At 47.9% G+C, this 22350-nt stretch overlaps 1 protein-coding gene across 1 annotated transcript in view; it reads right to left on the bottom strand.

Annotated features, from left to right (window-relative positions):
* Positions 1-22350, bottom strand: part of SLC6A11 (solute carrier family 6 member 11) — a 126536-nt gene that overhangs the window by 85396 nt on the left and 18790 nt on the right. The window contains exon 5 of the mRNA XM_032841502.1: positions 13442-13574. Within this exon, the coding sequence (XP_032697393.1) occupies positions 13442-13574 (133 nt within the window). The remainder of the gene's footprint in view (positions 1-13441; positions 13575-22350) is intronic.

Below are 22350 nucleotides of genomic sequence, written 5' to 3'. Positions count from 1 at the left end.
TAAGCCATCTTTTTGGCTTTTATGCAGTTCCTTTTTCCTGGAATCCCCTTTCTCCTCTGCCTTGGGGTAATTAATAACCATCCAGCTTGGATGCCACTGCTTCCCTGGGACCACCCCCTGCACAGGGACGTTTCATAACTGCCTGTTTACTTGCCTGCCGACACTCCAGCCTCTCAACTTGTTTAGGGTTGATATCTGCAGTCCCAGGCACAGGGCATGCTTAATAAATATTTGTCTCTCAAACTAAGAAGTCTCCCTGAGCCCAAAAGCCTGGCAGGCATGAGGCAATGACAGGCAAACTTGGGGCCGCTGTGTGCTGCTGCCATCAAGAGCCAGCGGAGGAGTTAGGAGATGGCCAAGAAGGATGAGTGTGGAGGGGGTCTGGAAGGCTTCGTGGAGGAAAAAGAGACATCAGGGAGGGGCAGAAAAACAGTGGATGAGGAAGCAGGAGCTGGAAGAAGGCACGATGCTGCCCGTTACCTGGCCAATGCCCATTACTGCCAGGGACACAGGGAGGACTGGTGGGGCATAGATGGGCATAGAGACAGGGAGGCACGTGTGAGGGAAGGCTTATTTGGAGCGAAGGAGACTTAAATCTCCTCCATCCAATGCTAGCACTTCCCAAATGCCAAGGAGGGATTCGAGGTGGACCATCAGCCATGGCCAGAATGTCAGGGCAGAGGGAAGTCAACCAGACATGAGGGAGGAGTTGGTAGGGGGTGCCTGCCTTGCTGGGGGAGGCAGGCAGTGGACAGAGGTCTTCTGGATGGATGAGACCGGTGATTTTGGCAGAGGTTTCACCCCTTTTAACCTTCCCTTCAAAATGCCCTTCCAGAAGGAAGGAAAACCATATGAATAAAGTATTTCCTTGAGCATTTTCAACGATGGAGGAAAACTGTGAAGTATCCTAAGAGCCCAGCGGTCACAGAGTAGCTTATTAAGTCATGGGATATTTACTCAGTGGAATTTAGAAATCATATTACGGCAAAATGAGGGAACATACTTTGGGAAGGACTGTTAAATGAAAATGTAAAATATTGAATTACATCCTCTTGTGAGTAAACAGGGTATAAGCTATGGTTACATGTATATAAGCATCAAAAGGCAGCATGTGGGGAGAGACCATTTTTTGCTTTGAAATAGCCACTGCTACAACACTGGCTGGGTGACTTTCACCCAGCTCACATCACCTCCCTGTGCTCCCCCAGACACCTCTTTGGGCCTATGCTCATCACCCTTCCCTCATCACCCCTGCCCGGAATTTCCTAGACCCAATCCCAGGTCCTCCTCCTGCCTCCAGCAGGCTCTGCCTGCCGTCCCCCACCCCTGCCTCAGTTGTTATCTCACGAGTGACACCAGCACAGCCACTGACCTGTCACTGCACGAGTCACCCTGACTTTGGCAGAAGGGGAAACTGAGGCCTGCAAGAGGAAGTATGTGAATAGCCAGAGAAGGCAATGGTGGCCTGCACTCTGTCGCACAGTCGGCAAGTGGTGGGGTGCGGCTCTCGACTCCAGACGGTGGCTGATTCTATCTACTCCTACTCATCGCCGTCTTCCCCTCCTCTGCCAGATTCTTGAAGGCAGGATCCACAGCACACAGTTCTTTGTGAGCGCCTATCACAGTGCTGATATTCAAGAGGCACAAAACGAGTAGCCACTCGCTTCTGGTTTTGCTCTCCAAAAGCACTGCGCTTTGTCTCACACCGAGAGCAAAGCCACTTCGACTCTTCTCCGCCTGCCATCAGGGAGGGTGGGTTCCCGTTTCCCAGGGAGGCCACACACGTGGGTGGCTCCACTGAGTGCTGGGGACCGGAGGCGCTCCACTCCCCACGGGTTAAGAGTGCCCACCACCCCTGCCTAGGTCCCCCTTGCAGTGCTCCAACGGGCTTTCTCAGGGGGCGGCCAGCCCTGCAGAACCCCTCCCATCCAGCAACCACTTGGACTTTGGGGGGCCTTTGTGCTTTAATAAAGACGGTATTACTGAGTCCCAAAGCTTCCCTCCTTTCCAACCCTCCTCGCTGCCAGGGTTCCCGCTAAAGGTGAAGCGCTGTCATTCAAGGCCAAAGAAAGGCTTGAATCAAGATGCTAAACTCTTTCGACTTAATGTGACACTCTGTGGCTCTCCCCAAACCACAGTTGTGGGAGAAGCACTCCCCATGGGGCACCAAAACCTCTCAGCAGCAGCCTGGGGTGTCCTCAGGTTCTGGGGGCCTGAGGGCAGGGTTCGCCCCACGCTGGCCGCCTGGGCTCTCTGCATGCTTCTCATGAGCGCTCTAGTTTCCTCTCTGAATGCAGACATCAGCCGGGCCACTGGGAGAGCTCTGCCACCAACGCCGTCCCCACTTGCTTCGGGCGGCAACAAAGGCCACTTGAGGGCCGAGAGACAGCGCTGCCCAGTTCCTTCCCTGGGCCTGTTCTCTTCCCTTTCACACATCTTTCCCTTTTATTTCCCCTGCTCCCTTTACTCCTGCTTTATGCCTCATTGAATCCATTAGCCACTTTATAGGGTGCTCCTGAAGAATAAATTTTCTGTGTGGGGCTCCTGGTCATTTTCCTGCTGGCGGCTGCAACACGCCTTAATTTGGGGGGAGGCGGCGGGGGGCGGTGGAGAAAAAGGCAGGCACTCCAGGGAGGAGCCTCCAAGGGCCCCTCAAGGCTGTGCCTCCTTGAGGCAGCTCTAGGGCAGGCTGCCTGGAGTAGGTGGCCTTGCCTGCCCAGAGGCCCCACCATGATCCTTCCCCACCGTGATGGGCTCTGGTGCCCCAAGATCTTAGGGCACACAGCTTAAGCACTGTGAACTTTGGTCTTCTCATCTGCAAAATAGGAATGACAGTCACACCTCTCTCACAGGCTTGTTGTGGGGACTCAGTAGGTTAACGTCATCAGGGCTTTAAAACAGGGTCTGGATCAAAGTGCCACTTAAAGCATTTGCTTTGCTATCATCATCATGCAGACGATGCAGGCTGTTTAAGAGTCCTTGTGCCACCTCCAATTCCTCTACTTGTTGGTGAATGAAGGAAAGGAAAGGGGAAAAAAATCAATTCAAGGCTATTTGCAGCTGTTTCTGTGTGAGTGCGTCTGTGTGTGTGTGTGTGTGTGTGTGTGTGTGTGTGTGTGTGTTTTCTTTTCTCCTGCCTTGGTGTCCTAGAGTTCTGAAAAGAATAAAAACAGAGCCCCAAGGCAGTGAAAAGGCAGGATTCTTCTTAAAATCCCAGCTAATCCTGCAGCTTCCTTTAAAGCGGCAATAGCAAGGGGCGGGGAAGGGACCAGAATTGTTTTTGCTGTGCCCTCTCCTCCCAACCTCTGCTCCTGGAGACCAGGAAACGAGGGGGAAAAATCCATAAATCATCCACAGAGAGGAGGACAGAAGAAGAAATTGGGCAGAGGAGAGAGCAAAGAACAGGAGCCAGCTGGGGAGGGAGTGGGGGGCAACAAGAGGGGACACCCTATCTGGGGAGCAGGATGACTGCCTGCAGAAGACAGAGGCTGGGGAGAGCCACCCCCATTCAAAAGTCAAAGTACTACAAGTTCTTGAACCCCTACAAGTTCTTGAAACTTCTACCCCCACAGAAAAAGGATGTTACACCAAAAGACGTCTGATGTGACTGATTCTCTCTACTCCGCTGCCACCTCCACCTTGGTCCCTGCTAACATGGCTCCTACAACCCCTCTCTCTCTCCCACCCATCCATTCACAACAAGCAGCCAAAACCAGCTGTTCAGGATGAAATTCAGATTATGCTACTCCTGCTTAAGAACATTCCGTGGGTCTCCATCACACTCAGAATAAAATCCCGAGCTTTCCCCACGGCCTACGAGGTCTGACCTCTGCCGATGTCCCCTGCCCCATCTCCTGCCACCCCTGACTCCGTCTGGGCCCCAACTTGCTCGGCTGCACCTTAACAAGGTCATTCCCATTTGTGAACTTCACAAGTACCGCTCACCTGGCCAATCCCTTCTCATCCTTCCCATCACAGATGGACACCCCACTCAGGGGTGCCTCCTGCCCTTGTTCTTTCTTCTCCCAGGCCCGTTTTTCTTCCATCCGCTGCATTTCAGTGACTTGTTCATTCTCTATCTTCCCCACCAGGCTGTAAGCTCCATGGTCTGGCTCTCTCACCCCTGCAAAGAGCCCCACCCTGGTACCTGGCTCACAGTAAGTGTGCAATAGACACTTACTGGATTCATGAGTGAATGAGCAACATCTATACCAAGTGAGCATTTGGATACAAGAAATAGCACATTTGGGGGCTGAAAACATTGGGGGTGAGATTTTAAGGATTTTGGAGAAGAGCTCCCCGTTGCAATTATCACTGTAGCTTTGCAGTGTTTGAATCGGAACATGCTTTGGGTGACAGCTGTTTATGTTAGTTTCTTGTTAAATGGCAAGGAGTCTGCATGAGTTAGTTTAACAGATTACAGATCCACAAACGTTTTCTGTTAAGTACCAGACAGTGAATATTTTAGGCTTTGTGGATCACACAGTCTCTGTAACAACACTTTAACTCTGCTGTACTTAACTCTGCTTATAGACATGGATGTGGCTGTGTTCCAATAAAACTTTATTTACAAAAACAGGCCATTAGCCTGATTTGCCTAATCCCTGAATTAGACTAAGGTTTAGCAAAGCCACAAAAGAAGGACAACTAGTAAAGACCAGATTTTTCCATCTTCAACAAATATGCATAGAGGTACTGAGAAAATATTGCAAAACCATGACATCGCTTCACATGCTGTCACTTGATAAAACAGAATGAAGACAGGAACACACAGAATTTACTTGAAATTGCTGTTTCATTGAATACACAGCATTTGTATTATTCTGCATGTCAGCAATATGTTTGTACAAGTAGGAAATTCTAAGAGCAATTTTCACTCTGGAGGTACTGGGGAGCCACCAAGGGCTCAATATTTGTTGCATGTGTGGGTGAGTGAGTAGATGGATGGACAACAAAAATGGAGAGGACAGGATGTTTGCCAGGGAGATGACAAAAGGAGACTCGGTCAATAACTGCATGAGACAGAAAGGGAGAAGATGTCAAAAATAACTTGGTGGTTTCAGCTTATGAGACCGGGGGAGGAACGGGTGTCAGGGGTGGTCAAGATGAATTTGGTTGATGAATTAAAAAACAAAACAAAACAAAAACAAACAAAAAAGGACAGAGCAAAGTTGGTCTTTTCAACAAATGGACATTCAAATGTAAAAAATAAATCTAGAACAGGCCTTACTTACATCCTTCACAAAAAGTAACTCAAAATGATCACAGACCTAAATATAAAACACAGAACTATAAGGGTCCTAGAAGATAACTAGAGAAAACCTAGCCCCGGCCATGATTTTTTTTTTTTCTAGATTTTTATGTATTTATTTGAGGGAGAGAGAGAGATCACAAGTAGGAAGAGCAGCAGGCAGAGAGAGAAGGGGAAGCAGGCTCCCCGCTGAACAGAGAGCCCGATGCGGGGCTCCATCCCAGGACCCTGAGATCATGACCTGAGCCGAAGGCAGCGGCTTAACCCCCTGAGCCACCCAGGCACCCCCAAGCCACGACTTTATGGACACAACACCAAAGGCAGGATCCATCAAACAGTTGATAGGATACATTACATTAAAATGAAAAATTTCTGTTCTGCTAAAGATAACATCAAGATAGTGAGAAGACACATCAAAGACTGGAAGAAAACAGCTGTAAGGCACATATCTAAAATACTCCAAAACCCTTAAAACTCAACAATGAAAAGGCAACCCCATTACAAAATGGGCCCAGGACCCTAAAAGACTCTTCACCAAGAAGATACACAGATGACAAGTAAACATATGAAAAGATGCTCTTTGTAATGTCATCGAGAACTAAACATTAAAACAATGAGACACCACTACATACCTATTGGGATGGCCAAACTCCAAAAAACTGACAGCACCAAATGTTGGTGAGCATATAAAGCATAATTCATTGTTGGTGGGAATGCAAAATGGTACAGCCAACTTTGGAAGATAGGCTCACAGTTTCTTACAAAACTCTCTTTGGGATCCTTGGATGGCACAATCGGTTAAGCGTCCAATTCCTAGTTTCGGCTCAGGCTGCGGAATCGGAGCTTCTCTCTCCCTCTGCCCACCCCCGCCTCCCAACTCGTGCTCTCTCTCAAAAATCAATCAATCAATCAATCAATCAATCAATCTTAAAACAAAACAAAACTCTCACCATACCACCCAGCAATCACACTCCTTGGTATTTATCCAAAGGTTGAAAACTTATGTCCACACAAAAATCTGCACACAAATGTTTATAACGGCTTTATTCATCACTGCCAACCTTGGAAGTACCCAAAATGTGTATCAATAGGCGAATGAATATGCACTCCAGTGTTTATTCCAACAGTATTTTCAATAGCTCAGATATGAAAGCAACCTAAGCGTCTATCAATAAATGAATGGATAAAGAAGCTGGAATGGAATATTACTCAGCTCTAAAAAGAATGAAATCTTACCATTTCCAACAATATGGATGGACCTAGAGGGTATTATGCTAAGTGATAAGTCTGACAGAGAAAGACAAATACCATGATTTCGCTTATATATGGAATCTAAAAAACAAAACAGGGGCACCTGGGTGGCTCAGTGGATTAAAGCCTCTGCCTTCAGCTCAGGTCATGATCTCGGGGTCCTGGGATTGAGCCCCACATCGGGCTCTCTTCTCCGCAGGAAGCCTGCTTCCCCCTCTCTCTCTGCCTGCCTCTCTGCCTACCTGTGATCTCTGTCAAATAAATAAATAAAAAATCTTTAAAAAAATAAAATAAAAAACAAAACAAATGAATAAACTAACAAAAAATAGAATCATATACATACATACAGAGAACAAACTGATGGTTGCCAGAGGGGAGGCGGGGTAGGGGGATGGGAGATACAGGATAGAATGACTAAGTCCCAGGCATGAAAGGTAAGCACAGGGAATTACAGTCAATGGTATTGACTGTGACAGCAGGTCCACATGTGGCGAACACAATGTAACATATAAAGATACTGAAACACAATGTCGTACACCTGCAACTAATAGAACACTGTGTGTCAACTATACTCAACTAAGCCAATTTTTAAAAAGGTGAATGGATAAACTGTGGCACACCCAGACAATGGAATATTATTTGGTACTAAAAAGAAAGCTATCAAAAGACATGGAGGAACCTTAAATGCACATTACTAAGTGAAGGAAGCCAATCTGAAAAGACCACATACTGTATGATTCCAATGATATGACATTCTGGAAAAGCAGAAGCTACGGAGATGGTCAAAAGATGAGGGGTTGTCAGGGGTTGAGTGCAGGGGAGACAGAAAGGGGGAGCACAAAGGATTTTAGGGCAATACTGTACTATACTCTAAGGGTGGATACCTGTCATTATACATTCATCCAAATGTCCAGAATGTACACCAACAAGAGTGAGGCTTTTGGAAACTACGGACTTTGCGTGATGATGAGGCATCTGTAGTTTCATCAGTTACAGCAAATGCCCAACTCTGGTGGGGGATTTTGATCTTGGGGCGGTTACACATGTGTAGGGGCAGGGGATATATGGGAAGTCTCTGTACTTCTTGTTCTGTTTTGCTGTAAAGCTAAAACTGCTCTAAAAAATAAAGTCTTGGGATGCCTGGGTGGCTCAGTTGGTTAAGTGGCTGCCTTCGGCTCAGGTCATGATCCCAGCATCCTGGAATTGAGTCCCACATCGGGCTCCTTGCTCTGCAGGGAGCCTGCATCTCCCTCTGCCTGCCACTCTGCCTGCCTGTACTCTCTCTATCTCTCTGACAAATAAATAAATAAAATCTTTTAAAAAAATAAAAAAAATTTTAAAAAGAGAGGAAAAAAAATAAAGTCTTTTAAAAACAAACTACAAAAACCAAGGACACAGAAAAATCACAAAGATGTCTCCATGTTGTGGTCACTTGATTTCAATTATCCACAGTAAAACTGTTCATCATCCAGAGGTTGACAAGGTACAAACAGCCTGGAAGTTTCCTTCTAAAGAAAGCAAGTATCTGGGGTGCCTGGGTGGCTCAGTGGGTTAAAGCCTCTGCCTTCAGCTCAGGTCATGATCTCAGGGTCCTGGGATCGAGCCCCGCATCGGGCTCTCTGCTTGGTGGGGAGCCTGCTTCCCCCCTCTTTTCGCCTGCCTCTCTGCCTACTTGTGATCTCTCTGTCAAATAAATAAATAAAATTTAAAAAAAAAAAAAAGAAAGAAAAGAAAGCAAGTATCTTAGGATCCTACATCTTTGCAAAATTTAATAAATAATTGAGAAAGGTTTTTACTTATTTTTCTAATCTAGATTTCTAGCATTTCCACTAGTGTCTAAAGAGAGAAAAAGATTACTGTGCAGAACTAAAACCATAGCTGTTGGACTGGGGTGGGGAAATAAATAGCTTTCTGAGTACCTACCGTGTGTGGAGAACTACAATCAACGTGTTCACACTGAACCTGCATATGGACTCCAGCTGGGGGCATGAGAACAGAGGAGGCTCAGGCTTAGGGAAGGCAGACAGACTTGGGCTTGAATCCCAGCACCACTCCTTCCAAACAGGGTGGTCTTGGGCAACCATGCAACCTCTGTGGGCCTTTACTGCCTTATTTACAAAATAGGGTTTGAAATTAAAAACCAACATGTCTCCCAGCTTGGACAAGCTACACTCTAATATTCCAGAGCCAATTCTCAGCCATCAGAACCCTAACATTTGTAGCATCTGATTCTCCAACTGTCCTATTGTGAATGCTAGCACTAATACACTGAATTGCAATTGCTTATCTGACTGTGCCTGCCCTGCTAGGCTGCACACTCTATAGGGACAAGATGGCCCACCGTCCTCTCTACGCCATCCCAGTACCTTGTGGGGAGCGCCCAGGTGCAGGGAGAATTCATTCATTCCACAAATGCTTATTAAGAACAGTATGTGGCACCTTGCTACATTCTGAAGCTGGAACACAGTGTCTCTCCAACCTAGAGCAGCTTTTTCTGAAAGGTTGCTCACTCTGACCCTGGGGAGATCCCAAATGCTGGGTTCTGTGACATCAGAGGACTGTAAAGCACTTGAATGGGGTGTGGAAGAGGACAGCCCCAAAGGACATCTGCAGAGACTATCAGTGGCGGGGCAGGGGTGGGGGATGCTAATGCCAGTGCAGACTCGGGAGCCCACGTGCTGCCTGTTGAGCTGCGGGAGTGGGGCTGGGCCTTCACCTGGGACCCTGTCACAGACTCATCTGTGATCTACTCATTTGTGAACTGATCCCAAATCTCCTCTTAGTCACCTGCTAACAGGCCAAGACTGCAATGTCTGCTTCCAGAAGCAGGGGCCAAGTTCGCTGAATCTTAAGCTAAAGCTGGGGTTATTGTTTTTCCCTTAGATGTAAGAGGGGACCAGGAAACTTTTCTCAAGTTAATGAAATTTTAGAATTTCTGCTGAGGTCTGAGTATGGGAAGCGGGCTGGAACTCAGCCATGTCCTGGAGAAGAGCAGAAAAACAGGGTTCTCCTTCCTTGGACAGCCTCATGAAAGCGGCTCTGGCCAGGGCCCCACAGGCAAGAGACAGGGGTGGCAGCTGCCCACTCAGGGAGACTCAGATGACCTGTGTTTATTCTTAGCTGTTTTTGTACAGAACCTAAAAAACCTTTGGACTCTGGGCTTGTGTCCAAGATGAGGTGCACAATAAACAGTAAGAAAAGCATCACCCCCTCTCTTAAGAAGACACCATGTGCCGATCGGGGACTCCTGGTCCCCTAAAACTGTCAGAATCTCATCATTTATAAACAGCTGACAAGCTGGGCCACCAGGATCTAGTTCCTGACCTGACAGTGGTCATTTACTGCATGACCTTGGGTAAGTCGCTTCTGCTCTCTGAGCCTCAGTTTCCTGAGTGATAAAATAAGGGAGGGGATGGACCAGATACTTTCTAAGAAATCAAGCAGCTCTGGAAAACCACATCCCATCCTGGATGCTAACCCTGGTCTTGAGCATAGTATAGGGGGAAGAACCCTTGAAATGAAGCCTTCAGGAAAAATGCTTCACTGGCTCATCTGACTTCAGTATTTCCCTTAAAAGCACCATCTAGATCCACTGGCAACCAACAATCATTGAGCACCCACTGTGTGCTAAGCTAGCTCATTAACTGCCCCATTATAACCAGCCCATAGGATGTAGGGACATGTCATTGTCCCTACATCACACGTGACAGGCAGAACGGTACACTCATCTAAGGCACAGGCTATATGGTCACCAAGACGTGGGGTCTGCTTCCTACACGAGAGTCCTTAAGCAAGCTACTTACTTCCTTCCACAAGCTTCAGTTTCCTCATCTGGAACAGAGATAATGATTGCCCCTGTCTCCTGGGCTTGTTTCATGATCTGAATGGAGTGGGCCTGTGAAGCACTCAGTGATGATTATCTGTTACTATCACGAGCACTACAACTGTTGCCATCATTACCATATCTACTAGAGGCAAGAGCAAGTAGGCTCAGGCAGAATGTATAAAAGGACATCACTCAAGATATCACAATAGTCTAAAATTTGATCAAGTCTAAGGACAGGTAAGATGGAGCAGCTCTGGGTCAGTGTTGCAGTGCAAAGTCTTCAAGTAATTGAGCCCAGGTTCCTGAACCTCTTAGCCTCTGGGTCTCCATCTATAACACAGAGGTAATACCTCCCGAGGTTGTGGGATTCTGTGTGCTAACGTGGATGAAAAATTCCTGGCAAAGTGTGCAGGGAGCAGAAAGCTGTGGATGAATGTTCTCTCCCATGCCTTCCCATATGCTTCTTTTGAAATCTCCAAGAATGCAGCCTGCTGGTCCTTTCTTAAACCCCAGTCCCTGCATTAGAATTCTCGACACACAGGCTTGATGGCTCAACCAATGGCAAGTGGCCTACTGTGGGACTCAGCTTCTTCCTGAGGGCTGGGTGGAACCAAACTTTGCTAAGGCCCATGTCCTGGGCCCAAGAATTCAAGGCCAAATGTGCACATGGACAACCCAAGCACAGGCATGCACTAACACCTTGTCCAGTGGCCCTCAAATCCCACCACACACAACTGCCACCTAGCCAAGTCCACTGGCCTTGGCATTGACTCCCAGGAAAGTTGTAATCTTGATAGAAGCAATCATGGTATCAACCATGACACCTCCTCCCTTCCCTTTACCATTCACAAAGCCCTCTCACATATGTTAACTGGGAAGGAAAAGGCTGTGTTTTGTTCATCTTTAGATATCCACTGAACAATGCTAGGTATAGATACCCAGAAACTACTTCTCAAATGAATAAATTTTATCTTTATAACAAGATTTTTTAAGATCACCCCATTATTCAGCACTTGCCTTTAATTATACACTCTGCTAAGCATTGAATACACATCCTTGCATTTCATCCTGACAACCACTCCATGAGAAAAGCCTCATATCAATCCCCATTTTGCATAAGAGGAAACTGAGGCTCAAAGAAGTTAAGTGACATGCTATGGTCACATGCTATGCTAGTGAGTGACAGACCTGAGATGTGAATCCTGATTCCAGACTATGGTTCTTCACCCCTCCAAGTCTTTCTCCTCCTCTTTAGCCACAAGAGGCAGCAAAGAAGGGAACAGGAAAAAAGTATATATAGTCTAAAGAAGTACATCAATAACACACTGATTTTTAAATTTGGAAAAATAGAAAAATCCTATTGCTTTTTTGAAATTATGTACCGTTAGTCAGCATATAGTACATCATTAGTTTTTGATGTAGCGTTCAATGACTCATTAGTTGAATATAACACCCAGTGCTCATCACAACACATACCCTCCTCAAGATCCATCACCCGATTACCCTATCCCCACACCCACCTCCCTTCTGTAACCTTCAGTTTGTTTCCTGGAGCCCAGAGTCTCTTATGGTTTGTCTCCCTCTCTGATTCCTTCCCATTCAGTTTTCCCTCCCCTTCCCCATGGTCTTGCATGCTATCTATTGCTTTCTCCTGATATAAACTAGAGAAAGCAAAGATCAGCAAAATCATCTTGGCCAACATGACATGGGTGTCCGTTCTCATTTCTCTGACACCCCACCCCCCAGGCACATTATGATTCCTTTCTAGTACATCCTCAGCTCCCTTAGAGCTCACAGCATGGGGGCTTGTTGGCACCTGTTTTCTGCTCTCCTAACTTCCCTCCAACAGGTCTGTCCACCTGCCAAACACTTACCACTGTGGGAGCTGAGGGAACCATCTTTTGTAAAAGGACCCAGAGTTGTTAAGTTCCCATTTCCTTGGAGGTTTGACTTCCAGCTCCTGACCAAGCTAACAGATTAGAATAAAGGTGATGAGCAAATGCCTGCTGGAAACAGGCAGGGAAGGAGTGACATAGTCAAAGTGACCCAGAAGTAAGTAAAGCTTCATGTCCTCTTTCCCACAAGAAAAAATGGAACAGCACAAAGAGGACACTAATGGCACTGACATTCAACCAAAGGGTCAGGGCAATAGGGAGTGGTGGGGACTGTGGCCAAACAGAGCATCCCTAGAAGGATGTGGCTGCTGCTCAGCTCAGCCAAATGCTGCTGTGTAGGCATGCAGGCCCTAGGTCACCAAACCTTTCAACTTTCCAGAGGATACCAGACTCTTATTTCCTTTTTCACCATGAACTCTCCGGATTTTTAAATGCTTGCAACTAATTCTTTACTTTCTTTTCTTAAATAAAACACACGAGTGAGCTGAACTTGTCTATGAGCTACCTACAACCTCTGTATTGATCCTTGCAGCACAGATGGCTCTGCTAAAGATGTCCCCCTGCTCCTCTATGTTTCGAGCCCCCCTGACAGGTAGCTGAGGCCAAGCCTTAGGTTCTGGCCAGGGGCCCATGGTAACCTTCTGACCAGGCCTATTGAGAGTTGTCTGTCTCCTCCTATTTCTCTTTCCTAAGGAGACAGAGGTCCTGGAGGCTACATGGTACAGATGGCACAGTAAGGTAACAAGATGGAAGCATCTGCTCTTCCCTCCACAGACTCCAGGTGGGTGAGGTCTCGGGGCCTATCAGTGTAGGCAGTCAGCATTTCTTGCCCTCGCATGTGCCTGGAGCACATGTCTTCATTACAAAACTCCATGGTAGTAGTTTAGCACTTCCAGGGTTCAAAGCACTTTACCTCCCCCTTCCTTGCATGGCTCTCCATAAGACAGAACGGGCTTTGTTATTTCACAGATGAGCAACTTGAGGCTCAGAAGGGAACTGAATAGCCCTCAGGTGTGCAGCAAGTGAGTGGTACACTGGGATTCTAGCTCTGGGCTCCTGAGTGGACTCTCAGTCCAGTGTTCCTCCTACCACCCCACAGAAGATCTGCCTTTTGCAATGTGAACTCCCTGGCACTCTCCGGTTCACGTGTGATCTTGCACAAGGACAGCTCATATCCTCCCCTGCCCATGGCTGGTTGCTTCAAGATGCACCTCTTACCTTCCCTGTGGACTTGGTCCCCTTCCAGATGCAGAAGTAACAGATGGTCCAGGCTGCCAGGAGACACAAGGCCAGCTCCCAGCGGAGGTTCCCAATGTGCTCGATCCCATCTGAGATGGCCAAGACCCGGCGCCTGCAGAGGGGAGTAGGGAGAGTCACGGAGGCTGGAAACCCACCCTGACCAACCCCTAGCAAAGCTAGTGCTATAGAGGGGCAGGGATGGGCCACCCACTCATTCACCTGCCCTCCACCATTTGCTGAGCACTTCCTCTGAGCCAAACCCAGGGCTGGGTATGGGAACCCCAGAGAAGAACAAGACCCAGCCTTCTGTCTTCATGGATTCACTCATGGGGGAAAAGACAGGCCAGTTAGTAGATGGTTTATGGTAAGCAGGGCAAGGAGAAGAAGTTGTAGGGCCTCTGGAGAGACCAGGAAGCATCTAGCCTATCTCAAGGTTGCCAGGAGACTAGCACTGTCCATACACATTCCAGGTCCCTCCCTCAGCAGAAGCATTATACATCCCTGGCCTGCTGAACTAAACAGTGGACACTGAACTTGCTTTGGCCAGTGGCACCTGTGTCACTTCCAGGGCCAGGCGGTGCAGTTCCCCTCTTTCCGTTTTCCCTACTGTTGCTGTCATGACAGGGTATGTATCAAGATGAAGTTTCTAGAGGCTTAAGTTCCCGAGTGACTTCATGAGGCCCTTCTGCTACCCCTTGTCCAAGATGTGGTGTGATCAAGAATGCAACATTGTTGCTTTAAGCTACTGAGATCTTTGGAGGGGTTTGTTATCGTGGCAAAACCCAACAAATCCTGACCGATACAGGGGGTCAGGGAAAGCATTCTGGAAGAAGTGATATTTGAGCTAAACTTTGAAGGATGATGGGATTTAGTCAGGAGAGAGATGGAGTTAAGGTTGTTTTAGATCGAGGGATTAGCCAGAACACAGAGCATGGGATACCTGGGGAACGCTGGAGCATGGGGATCAGAAGGGAAACACAGAAAAGGTAAACAGAGAAGTATCCCTGGGAGCCCTGAATAACATGCTGAGAGATGGGCTATCCACAGGAGAGGGAGGACCCCTGGCTACACTGAGCCAGTGCCTCCCGCCCCAGTCTTCCTTCAGAACCATCAATTCTTCAGGGTTGACACAGGCCTGGCTCCCAGAGCCCACGCCTGGGGTTTGTGTTTCTTTAAAGTCAAACTTGCCACGCTCCATATTGTGCAGAACCATGGCACCAAAACAAACCCCCTCCAAACTCACTCCACGAACCCCATTCTGGCTGCCAAACCACCCCGGTTGCCTCAGTGCTCTGGGAACGTCCTTTGAGCAAGCAGCTCCCATCCCACCAAGCATGAAAGCCTCCCTCAGTGTCTGTCTCCCTGGGAATCTGCTCAGGGCCTGATTCTGCATTAATTATCCAATGACACCAATTAGCCCTGGTCTACAGGCTCCCTCCAGCCCCAGTCCCTGCTGGAGAAATCCGGCAGTCCCCCAAACAAAATTGGGCTGTGTGTAGCTGTGGACCCACCTGAAAGGAAACCAGCTTTCAGACCTATAGCCAGAAGTGGGAAAATCCACTTAAATACACATTTATTGAGCACCTACTATGTACCAGGCACAACTAATACTACAGATAAAAAGGTAAGCGTGTATAGGTTTTGCCCTCTACTAGTATGTTAGACCAAAAAAAAAAAAAAAAAAAAAAAATCCAAGTTATTTAAGGAAGGAGACAGCCACATAGCTACAATAGGTTGTTCTTTGTTTTTTCAAGGTTTATTTCTTTATTTTAGAGAGAGAGCAGTAGCAGGAGGGGCAGAAGGAGAGAAAGAGAGAATCTCAAGCAGGCTCTGTGCTCAGCTCACTCTCACGACCCTGAGGTCATGACTTGAGCAGAAACCAAGTCTGAGGCTTAATGGACTGAGCCACCCAGGCGCCCCAGCAACAGTTTTTTGTGCTTTATTTCATTTCTTATGTCTTAGTAGTTTCTGGCTTTAATTCTTTTAAGACCTACAGGCCATTAAATAAAACCTTCAGGAATATCTATTATCATGACAGAGTAGCCAAAGAGCACAGCCTTTGTGGAACACTTGCTAAAAATACAAAAATTCCTGCACCTCATCCCAGACCCACGGAGTCTGAATCTTTTCTGTACGGCTCCCTGGCAGCTGCATTTTGCCACACTTCCCCAAGGACTGCTTATGCATGATAAGGCTTCTACACTACAGAAGTAGAGATCCCTGGCAATGAAGGAATGACCTACAAATCCCACCTGAAGAGTATTTTTGAAGAGGACCTGAGGACGGTATCCTGCATCCTTTGAGAAGCTACTGAAGGGCTCGACTTTCTCCCCGCCAAAATACTATGATGTACCCACTCACTCCCAAAATTCTGCAGGGAAACCTCATGGTGCTCATCAAGTACCTTGTTTCTAGATTAAGAGTCTCCTAGGCGACATGTATCTACCACCTTGCCCACTGCCCCCAACCCAAATGCCCAGGAGCTGGTGAATGAGAAGAGTGAAGCCCACACAGGAGAGAAGGTGGGCCAGGGCAGATGGTGTGCTTTTCCCGGTCCACCCCAGGCTCTGAATTTTTCATTAAAGAAACACTTACATGAGGTCCCTAGCTAGCAGTGGGGCACAAGCACACATGCCTTCTTATTGATATGGTTGTTTTCGGAACTGGAATTTGAAAACTGGAAATGGCACAGGGGTAGAGGAGAGGCAGAGAAGGCAGATCAGCCAGGAGGGAGCTGGCTCAGGTCCCCTCTCTTCCACATTTTGGATGCTGCAAACTTTTGAGTCATGCAGCCTGCCTTGGCGCCCTCTCACTTAATTGAACAATCTAATTCCCAGAATGGGAAGCAGATTACTAAAAGCTACGCGGGATGAATTGCTCTTTTGTTCCACCAGACACTATTTGAAAACATCCCCAAACGATTTTCTTTAGGTTTTACCAGAGCTGACTCTAGCTAGCAATGGACCTTGGGTTTCTAAAGATAGGGGGATCGGGGGCCAGGTTCTCAGCCTGCAGGCCTGTGGGTTGTTTTGAAACCCACAAGGGCAGCCTTTGAGAGCCAGGGGCTGGGGCACTCAACTCCGGAGACTTGGAGAAGGCACAGCTCTTCCTGGGAAAAAGCTTTCTTAATGACCCTCCCCCATGAAGAGCTGGGACAGGAGAAAGATCTGAATAAGGAAGAGTTTGCTGCCAACACTCTGGCAAAAAAAGGACCAAGGAACAGACCTCCCGACACTGTCCAGGGAGCGGGAAATGTTGAAGACTAGACAGAACTCTTTGGAGACCTTTACTCGAGTTATACTGAACAACTACTATGAGCCAGGAAGAGAAGCAGATCCTTCCTGAGGCATCTTTTTCAGGCCCTAAGTATAGAATATTTCTGGAGATTGCTATCCAGAGACTAAAATCTCAGAGCTTGGAGGTATGAGGCCTCTGCTTCTCCACCCCTCTGCATATATAGAGATGGACTGGGTTCAAATTGAGCTCTGCTCCTTACCAGCTGTGTGCCTTTGGATAAGGGACATCACTTCTCTGAGTCTCAGCTTCTTTATCCATAACATGGGAATGACAATACTTCCCTTTGATAGGTTTTCAACCATCATCTAACCCTCCCCACAATCCTTGAGGTTAAGTATAATCACCATCATTTCAAAGTCATACCACGAGCAAGCAAAAGCCCTGGGATTTGAATCTAGGGCTCCTGGCTCCAAAGGCCACACCTTCAGGCTCAATGCTAGCTCCTAGATTCTCCCGGTACACTTACCCTGTAAAATGACAGCCTTCCCCTCTTCTTCATAAATTAAAGCTGTTGGTAAATGCATGCCCCAAAGCTCTATTACATGTCTTTGCATATGACATAAAGGTAGTGCATATGTCCTTCATACATTTATTAATTTATTCTAGTAGCACTTATCAAGGTGTCCTTAGTGTGCCCGTGTTACAGCTGGGGTTCTGTAAAGAGCTCATGTTCTAAAGGGGAAAGCAGACAAGAAAACAAAACTGGGGATGGAGAGGGTCAGGATGGAGAAAAGCAGGGACCCTCACTGGGGATCTGGCCAAAAATAGGATGTGGAGATGTGACTGAGTCAGGGGGTCCTGGAGGGTAGGAAGAGAATTAGCAAATAAGTGGTAGAGAGAGCATTGGGGCAGAAAGGCCACCAGGTGCAAAAGTCTGGAAGGAAGGTTCGGTGAGGTCAGGAAAGGGCATAGCATGTTGGGTCAGTGTACCAGAAGCTAGGGTGAGAAGTAGGGGTGAGAACAAGGCTGGAGTGTGAACAAGGGCTAGACTATGAGCCTTGCTAAGGAGCTAGGGTTTCGTCCTGAGGGCAACAGAAGCCTAGTAGAATCTTAAAACTCTTTGGCTGCAGTGGGAAGAATGGACAGTAACGGTAGAATGGGGCAGGGCTCCCTTAGTTTAGACACTAAAGGGGGAGGGTCTGGACCAAGGTAGGGGAATGGTCCTGGAAGGAATAAGTGGACTTGAAAACAGCACAGGTACAAAGTGACTGTCAGGGGGTGGCAGGTAGCAGGGAAGAGGGAGGTCTCAGCTGACACCCAGCTTCATACTTGGTTAGATGTGGGGTCATTAGTTGAGCAGGAGTGGAGGTTGAGCAGGTGGGAGGAGGAGGTGGTAAAGAATCGATCTTTGAGACAAGATGATTCTGAGGATTGTGAACACCCAGGAAGCCGCAGTGCCCAGAGGCAACTGGGGCTCTGGCTGTAAAGCTCAGAAAAGAGCTGCAGGGATGAGATTGAGACCTGAACTCAGGGTGTGCTGGGAGAGCATGAGGCTGCCTGGGGAGAGCTGGAGGAGGAGGGAGAGGACCTGCCACAGAGCTCCCAGAACCCCAGCATTCACAGCGCAGAAAGAGGAAGGGAGGAGCCCTTGCAGCAGGCAGGCAGGTGTGAGCAGAAAGGCAGGGGAGCAACAGGAGAAGGGGGTATCCCTGGAGGCAGAGGGCATTCCAGAAGGGGAAGCAGCCCATCTGCCACGTGCTGGTGGGCAGTCTGGTGAGAGGGAGGGTGTTGCGGGATTTGCAACCAGAAGGTGTGGTAGAGGCAAGGCGAGAGGATCCCTGTAGTGCAGACTTCAGGCTGCCGTGGGCGGGGAGCAGATACATGATGGGACCCTGGTGAGGTGGCTCTTTGGGGAAGTTGGGCTCTTGTGGGTCAGAGGCTGTGGTAGGTAAAAGGATCCTACAGAGTACAAAAGCTGCTTTGTTTATGCCAGTTTTATGCCTGCTTATGCACCAGGTTGGTGCAAGTGGGGTAGTTAATGGGTAAGGGGGGAATGGGGTCAAACACAGGATGGGATAGGGTGTAAGGGAGAAGAGAGGGGGGTAGAAGAAAGAATACACTCGTAGAGATGTTGCCATTTGCTACAGGAACAGGAGGGAAAGAGTTGGGGAAACCATGAGGCCAGTTTGAAAACAAACCATCCTTATTAAGAGACTGTCAGGAGAAGACTGGAAGGAGCTGGCAGTGGAGGGGACCATGGCAGATGCCACTAAAAGCCCTAGAGGTTGCTACATTCAGTGCTTCCTGTGAGGAAGGGCTGAGGATTATTAGACCCATTTTATACATGGGGAAACTGAGGCCAAATGAGGTAAAGCACCTTGCCCAGATTAGGACTTGAAATTAGGTTCTTCTGGAGCCTATCCGGCATCCCCCAACTGCTGTCTCATCAGAAAGGGACCTAGGGAGAGAAGGCATCTCACTCAAGGGCCCTCCTGCAACCTTCAGGGTCCTAGGGAAATTGCTGGAATCCCAAATCCAGTCCTCAGGCATCACTCCCTTCTCAGTGTCTCATACTCAGAGAGACTGTGTCCAGCGAGAAGGAAACAGCCTCACACCTGGGGCTTCCCTAGCTTCCAGAGCCAGGAATGGTCTGAACCAGGAGAGCAGAGAGGGAGCAGGCAGCCAGGCCCTCCTCCCCCACCCCCAAAGAGCCTGGGAGAGGCTGTGTGGGAACAGCTCCCAGCACGGCTGGTCAGTCGGGGAGGCCTCATCTTAATGTCCAGCACGGAGCCGGAGCCGGCAAACACATCACCTTTCTTTAACCTGCCACGGAGGAAGTGCTGCCAGGGACGCAGAGACCGCCCTAAAAACTGGCGCTGAGGGGCCTGGCTATAAATAGCCTTGCTGGTCTTCCCTTCTGGTCTCCCCAAGCAACAAACAAAAAAGGGCCCATCACCAAAACAAATGTGCCTTCCCTGCCCCCTCCAGAACTTCTCTGCCTCCAGGGTTCTGCTGTCACTTCTCTGGGAAGAAAGAAGAGCAGCCCCCAGCTCTCCCTGCATATGGGGCTCACTCCTCTGGCCCCCAGCAGGAGTCCTAAAACCTCCTGGAGGCTCAGGGCAAGGAACCCCCTTGTCAAGAAAATGAGGCCTCCTCAGCATGCAACCTTTGAGCAGGTGCAAACTCTATGCTACCCCGAGTACCCTGAGGACTAAAGCCACAAGGAAGAGGAAAGCAGGGCATTCTGCCCTCAGAGAGCTCACTACCCAGGGGTATAAAGACAATAATAACAAGGACATAACAGCTTGGCTTTCCCTCATGTTTACTCCCAAGGGGAATGCAACCGTTATTCCCATTTCACATATGAGAAAACTATGGCTTATGCAAATTTTCATGCCCAAGAAGGCTGAGGCAGAACCTGAAGCCACATCTATTCAACTTTAGAGGCAGAGCTTAGACCCACAGTCTGGTCGTGGGGAAGATAGGCCAGAACTGTGTCATTCAGGGAATACAACTAGGGACCCAAGTTGGCCTGAGAAATCCCTGTAGGCAAAGCAGAAGTCCTCACCAGCCCTCAAACACACCCTGACTTCTCTACTTTATAGCATTCATTCCAGCTGTTCCCTCTGCCAGGAATGTCATTCTCAATTCTCCCAAGCTATAAAAACTCCACAGGTCCTTTAAGCACCTGCTCAAATAATACAAAACTTCACTAAGTGCTTTCTTGGCCCTTAGGGTCAGTCCCTCCTTTTATTTAAAGGTTAAGCAAGCATCTACTTTGCACCAGGCACTCCTAAGTCAGGGGCAACAAATTTTTTCTCTAAAGGGCCAGATAGTAAATATTTTAGGCTCTGCAAGCTACAAGGTCACTGTCCTAACTACGCAACTCGATCCTTGCAGTGTGAAAGCAGCCACACACAATTTATAAATGAATGAGTATGGCTGTCTTCCAATAAAACTTTTTTTTTTTTTTTTTTACAAAAACAAGGCAAACGAGTTTTGGTCAGTAGTCTCCAGACCCCTGTCCTAGGCTAATGCTTTCCAAAGAACACTAATCCCTCAATCACTCCAAGTTCTCAGGTCACACCAGGCCCTCACTGGAGAAAATGATGTACATTGTAGCCCTCCTTTGAGAGTCTCAATGATCATAAGACTATTAAAGGCTCTGAGAATTCCTGCAATAAAGACACCTTCATAGCTCTCATTCACCCAATGTTTCCCAAGTTTACTCAGAAGTGTTCTCTATTAGAGTGCAAATTAAAACCACAATGAGATAGTATTTCACACCCATTAGGGTACACCTGCTAGGATGGCAGTAATCAAGAAAACAATAACAAGTGTCCTCAAGGATGTGGAGAAATTGAACATCATATATTTATTTCTGGTAGGAATGCAAAATGGCTTAGCCACACTGAAAAATGGTTTGGCAATTTCCTAAGAAGCTCAACATAAGGGACACCTGGGTGGCTCAGTGGGTTAAGCCTCTGCCTTCAGCTCAGGTCATGAACTCAGTCAGGGTCCTGGGATCCAGCCCCACATCGTGCTCTCTGGAGCCTGCTTCCCCACCCCCGCTCTCTGCCTGCCTCTCTGCCTACTTCTGATCTCAGTCTCTCAAATAAATAAATAAAATCTTTAAAAAAAAAAAAAAAGACTCTACATAAAACTCAGAGATTCCACCCCTAGGTTACTCATAATAGCCAAAAACTGAAAGCCACCTAAATATCTAACAACTGATAGACAAACAAAATGTGGTATATCCATAAAATGGAATGTTATTTAACCACAAAGAGAGATGAAATAGCGATCCCTGTCAGAACATGGACGAATCTTGAAAACATTATGCTAAGTGAAGGAAGTCAGTGATAAGAGGACCCACACTGAATGGCCCATTTATATGCAAAGTCCTTACTAGGCAATCCCAGAGAGAGGTGGAGGAGTGGTGGCCTGAAGGCATAGGTGGGAGGAGAGATGAATTGCAAATGGGTACCAAAGCCCTCAAGATGGTCCTGGAAATGTTCTCAACCAGTATTGTGATGATCTCACAATTGGCAGTTACTCAAAATCACTGACTTGCACACCTACAGGGGAGCATTGTATGGCATGTAAACGAGATGTCAGTTATTAAGAAGTTAGGAAGGGAGTGTCCCCTGCCACCATTCTGCCTTTCCAAAGCGATACTTGCTAGCATGACACAGAACATGCGCTGGAAGAACACTCTGGCACTCTTGTGTTTGTGAGCTTGTTTTGTTCCCATTGTTCAGAGGAAACGGAGGTTCCCTGTCATTACTGACCTCGCCTTGGATCACAGACTGGTGGGTAGCAGAGCCTGGACTTGCACCCCAGCCTCCTGTGCTGCAACCGCTGGCAGGTGAAATCCAGGGAAGTAGAAGGTGGTGAAAAGAGGAGAGTGAGTGTAGAAGGGACTGTTAAAGCATCGAAACTCAGGGAAGGCTCCCAACACTTGTACTTCATGGGGAGATGTGAAACAGAGGTACTGCTGGTCAGGAGGCAAAGGGCAGAAGGGACAAACTGAGCAGCAGAGGGGCTGCCACAGCTTTTGGAAACCCACTGGTTCTTAACAGAGTACATCCTCACACGGGTCACACGGGTCCCCCGCAGTAGAGAGGACCTTGCCACCCATGGCTGGGGTC

Source organism: Lontra canadensis, unplaced genomic scaffold (assembly GCF_010015895.1).
Source record: "Lontra canadensis isolate GAN:19392208 unplaced genomic scaffold, GSC_riverotter_1.0 scaffold124, whole genome shotgun sequence".
Classification (NCBI taxonomy): Eukaryota; Metazoa; Chordata; class Mammalia; order Carnivora; family Mustelidae; genus Lontra; species Lontra canadensis.
This window is presented reverse-complemented; position numbering and strand designations above follow the sequence as displayed.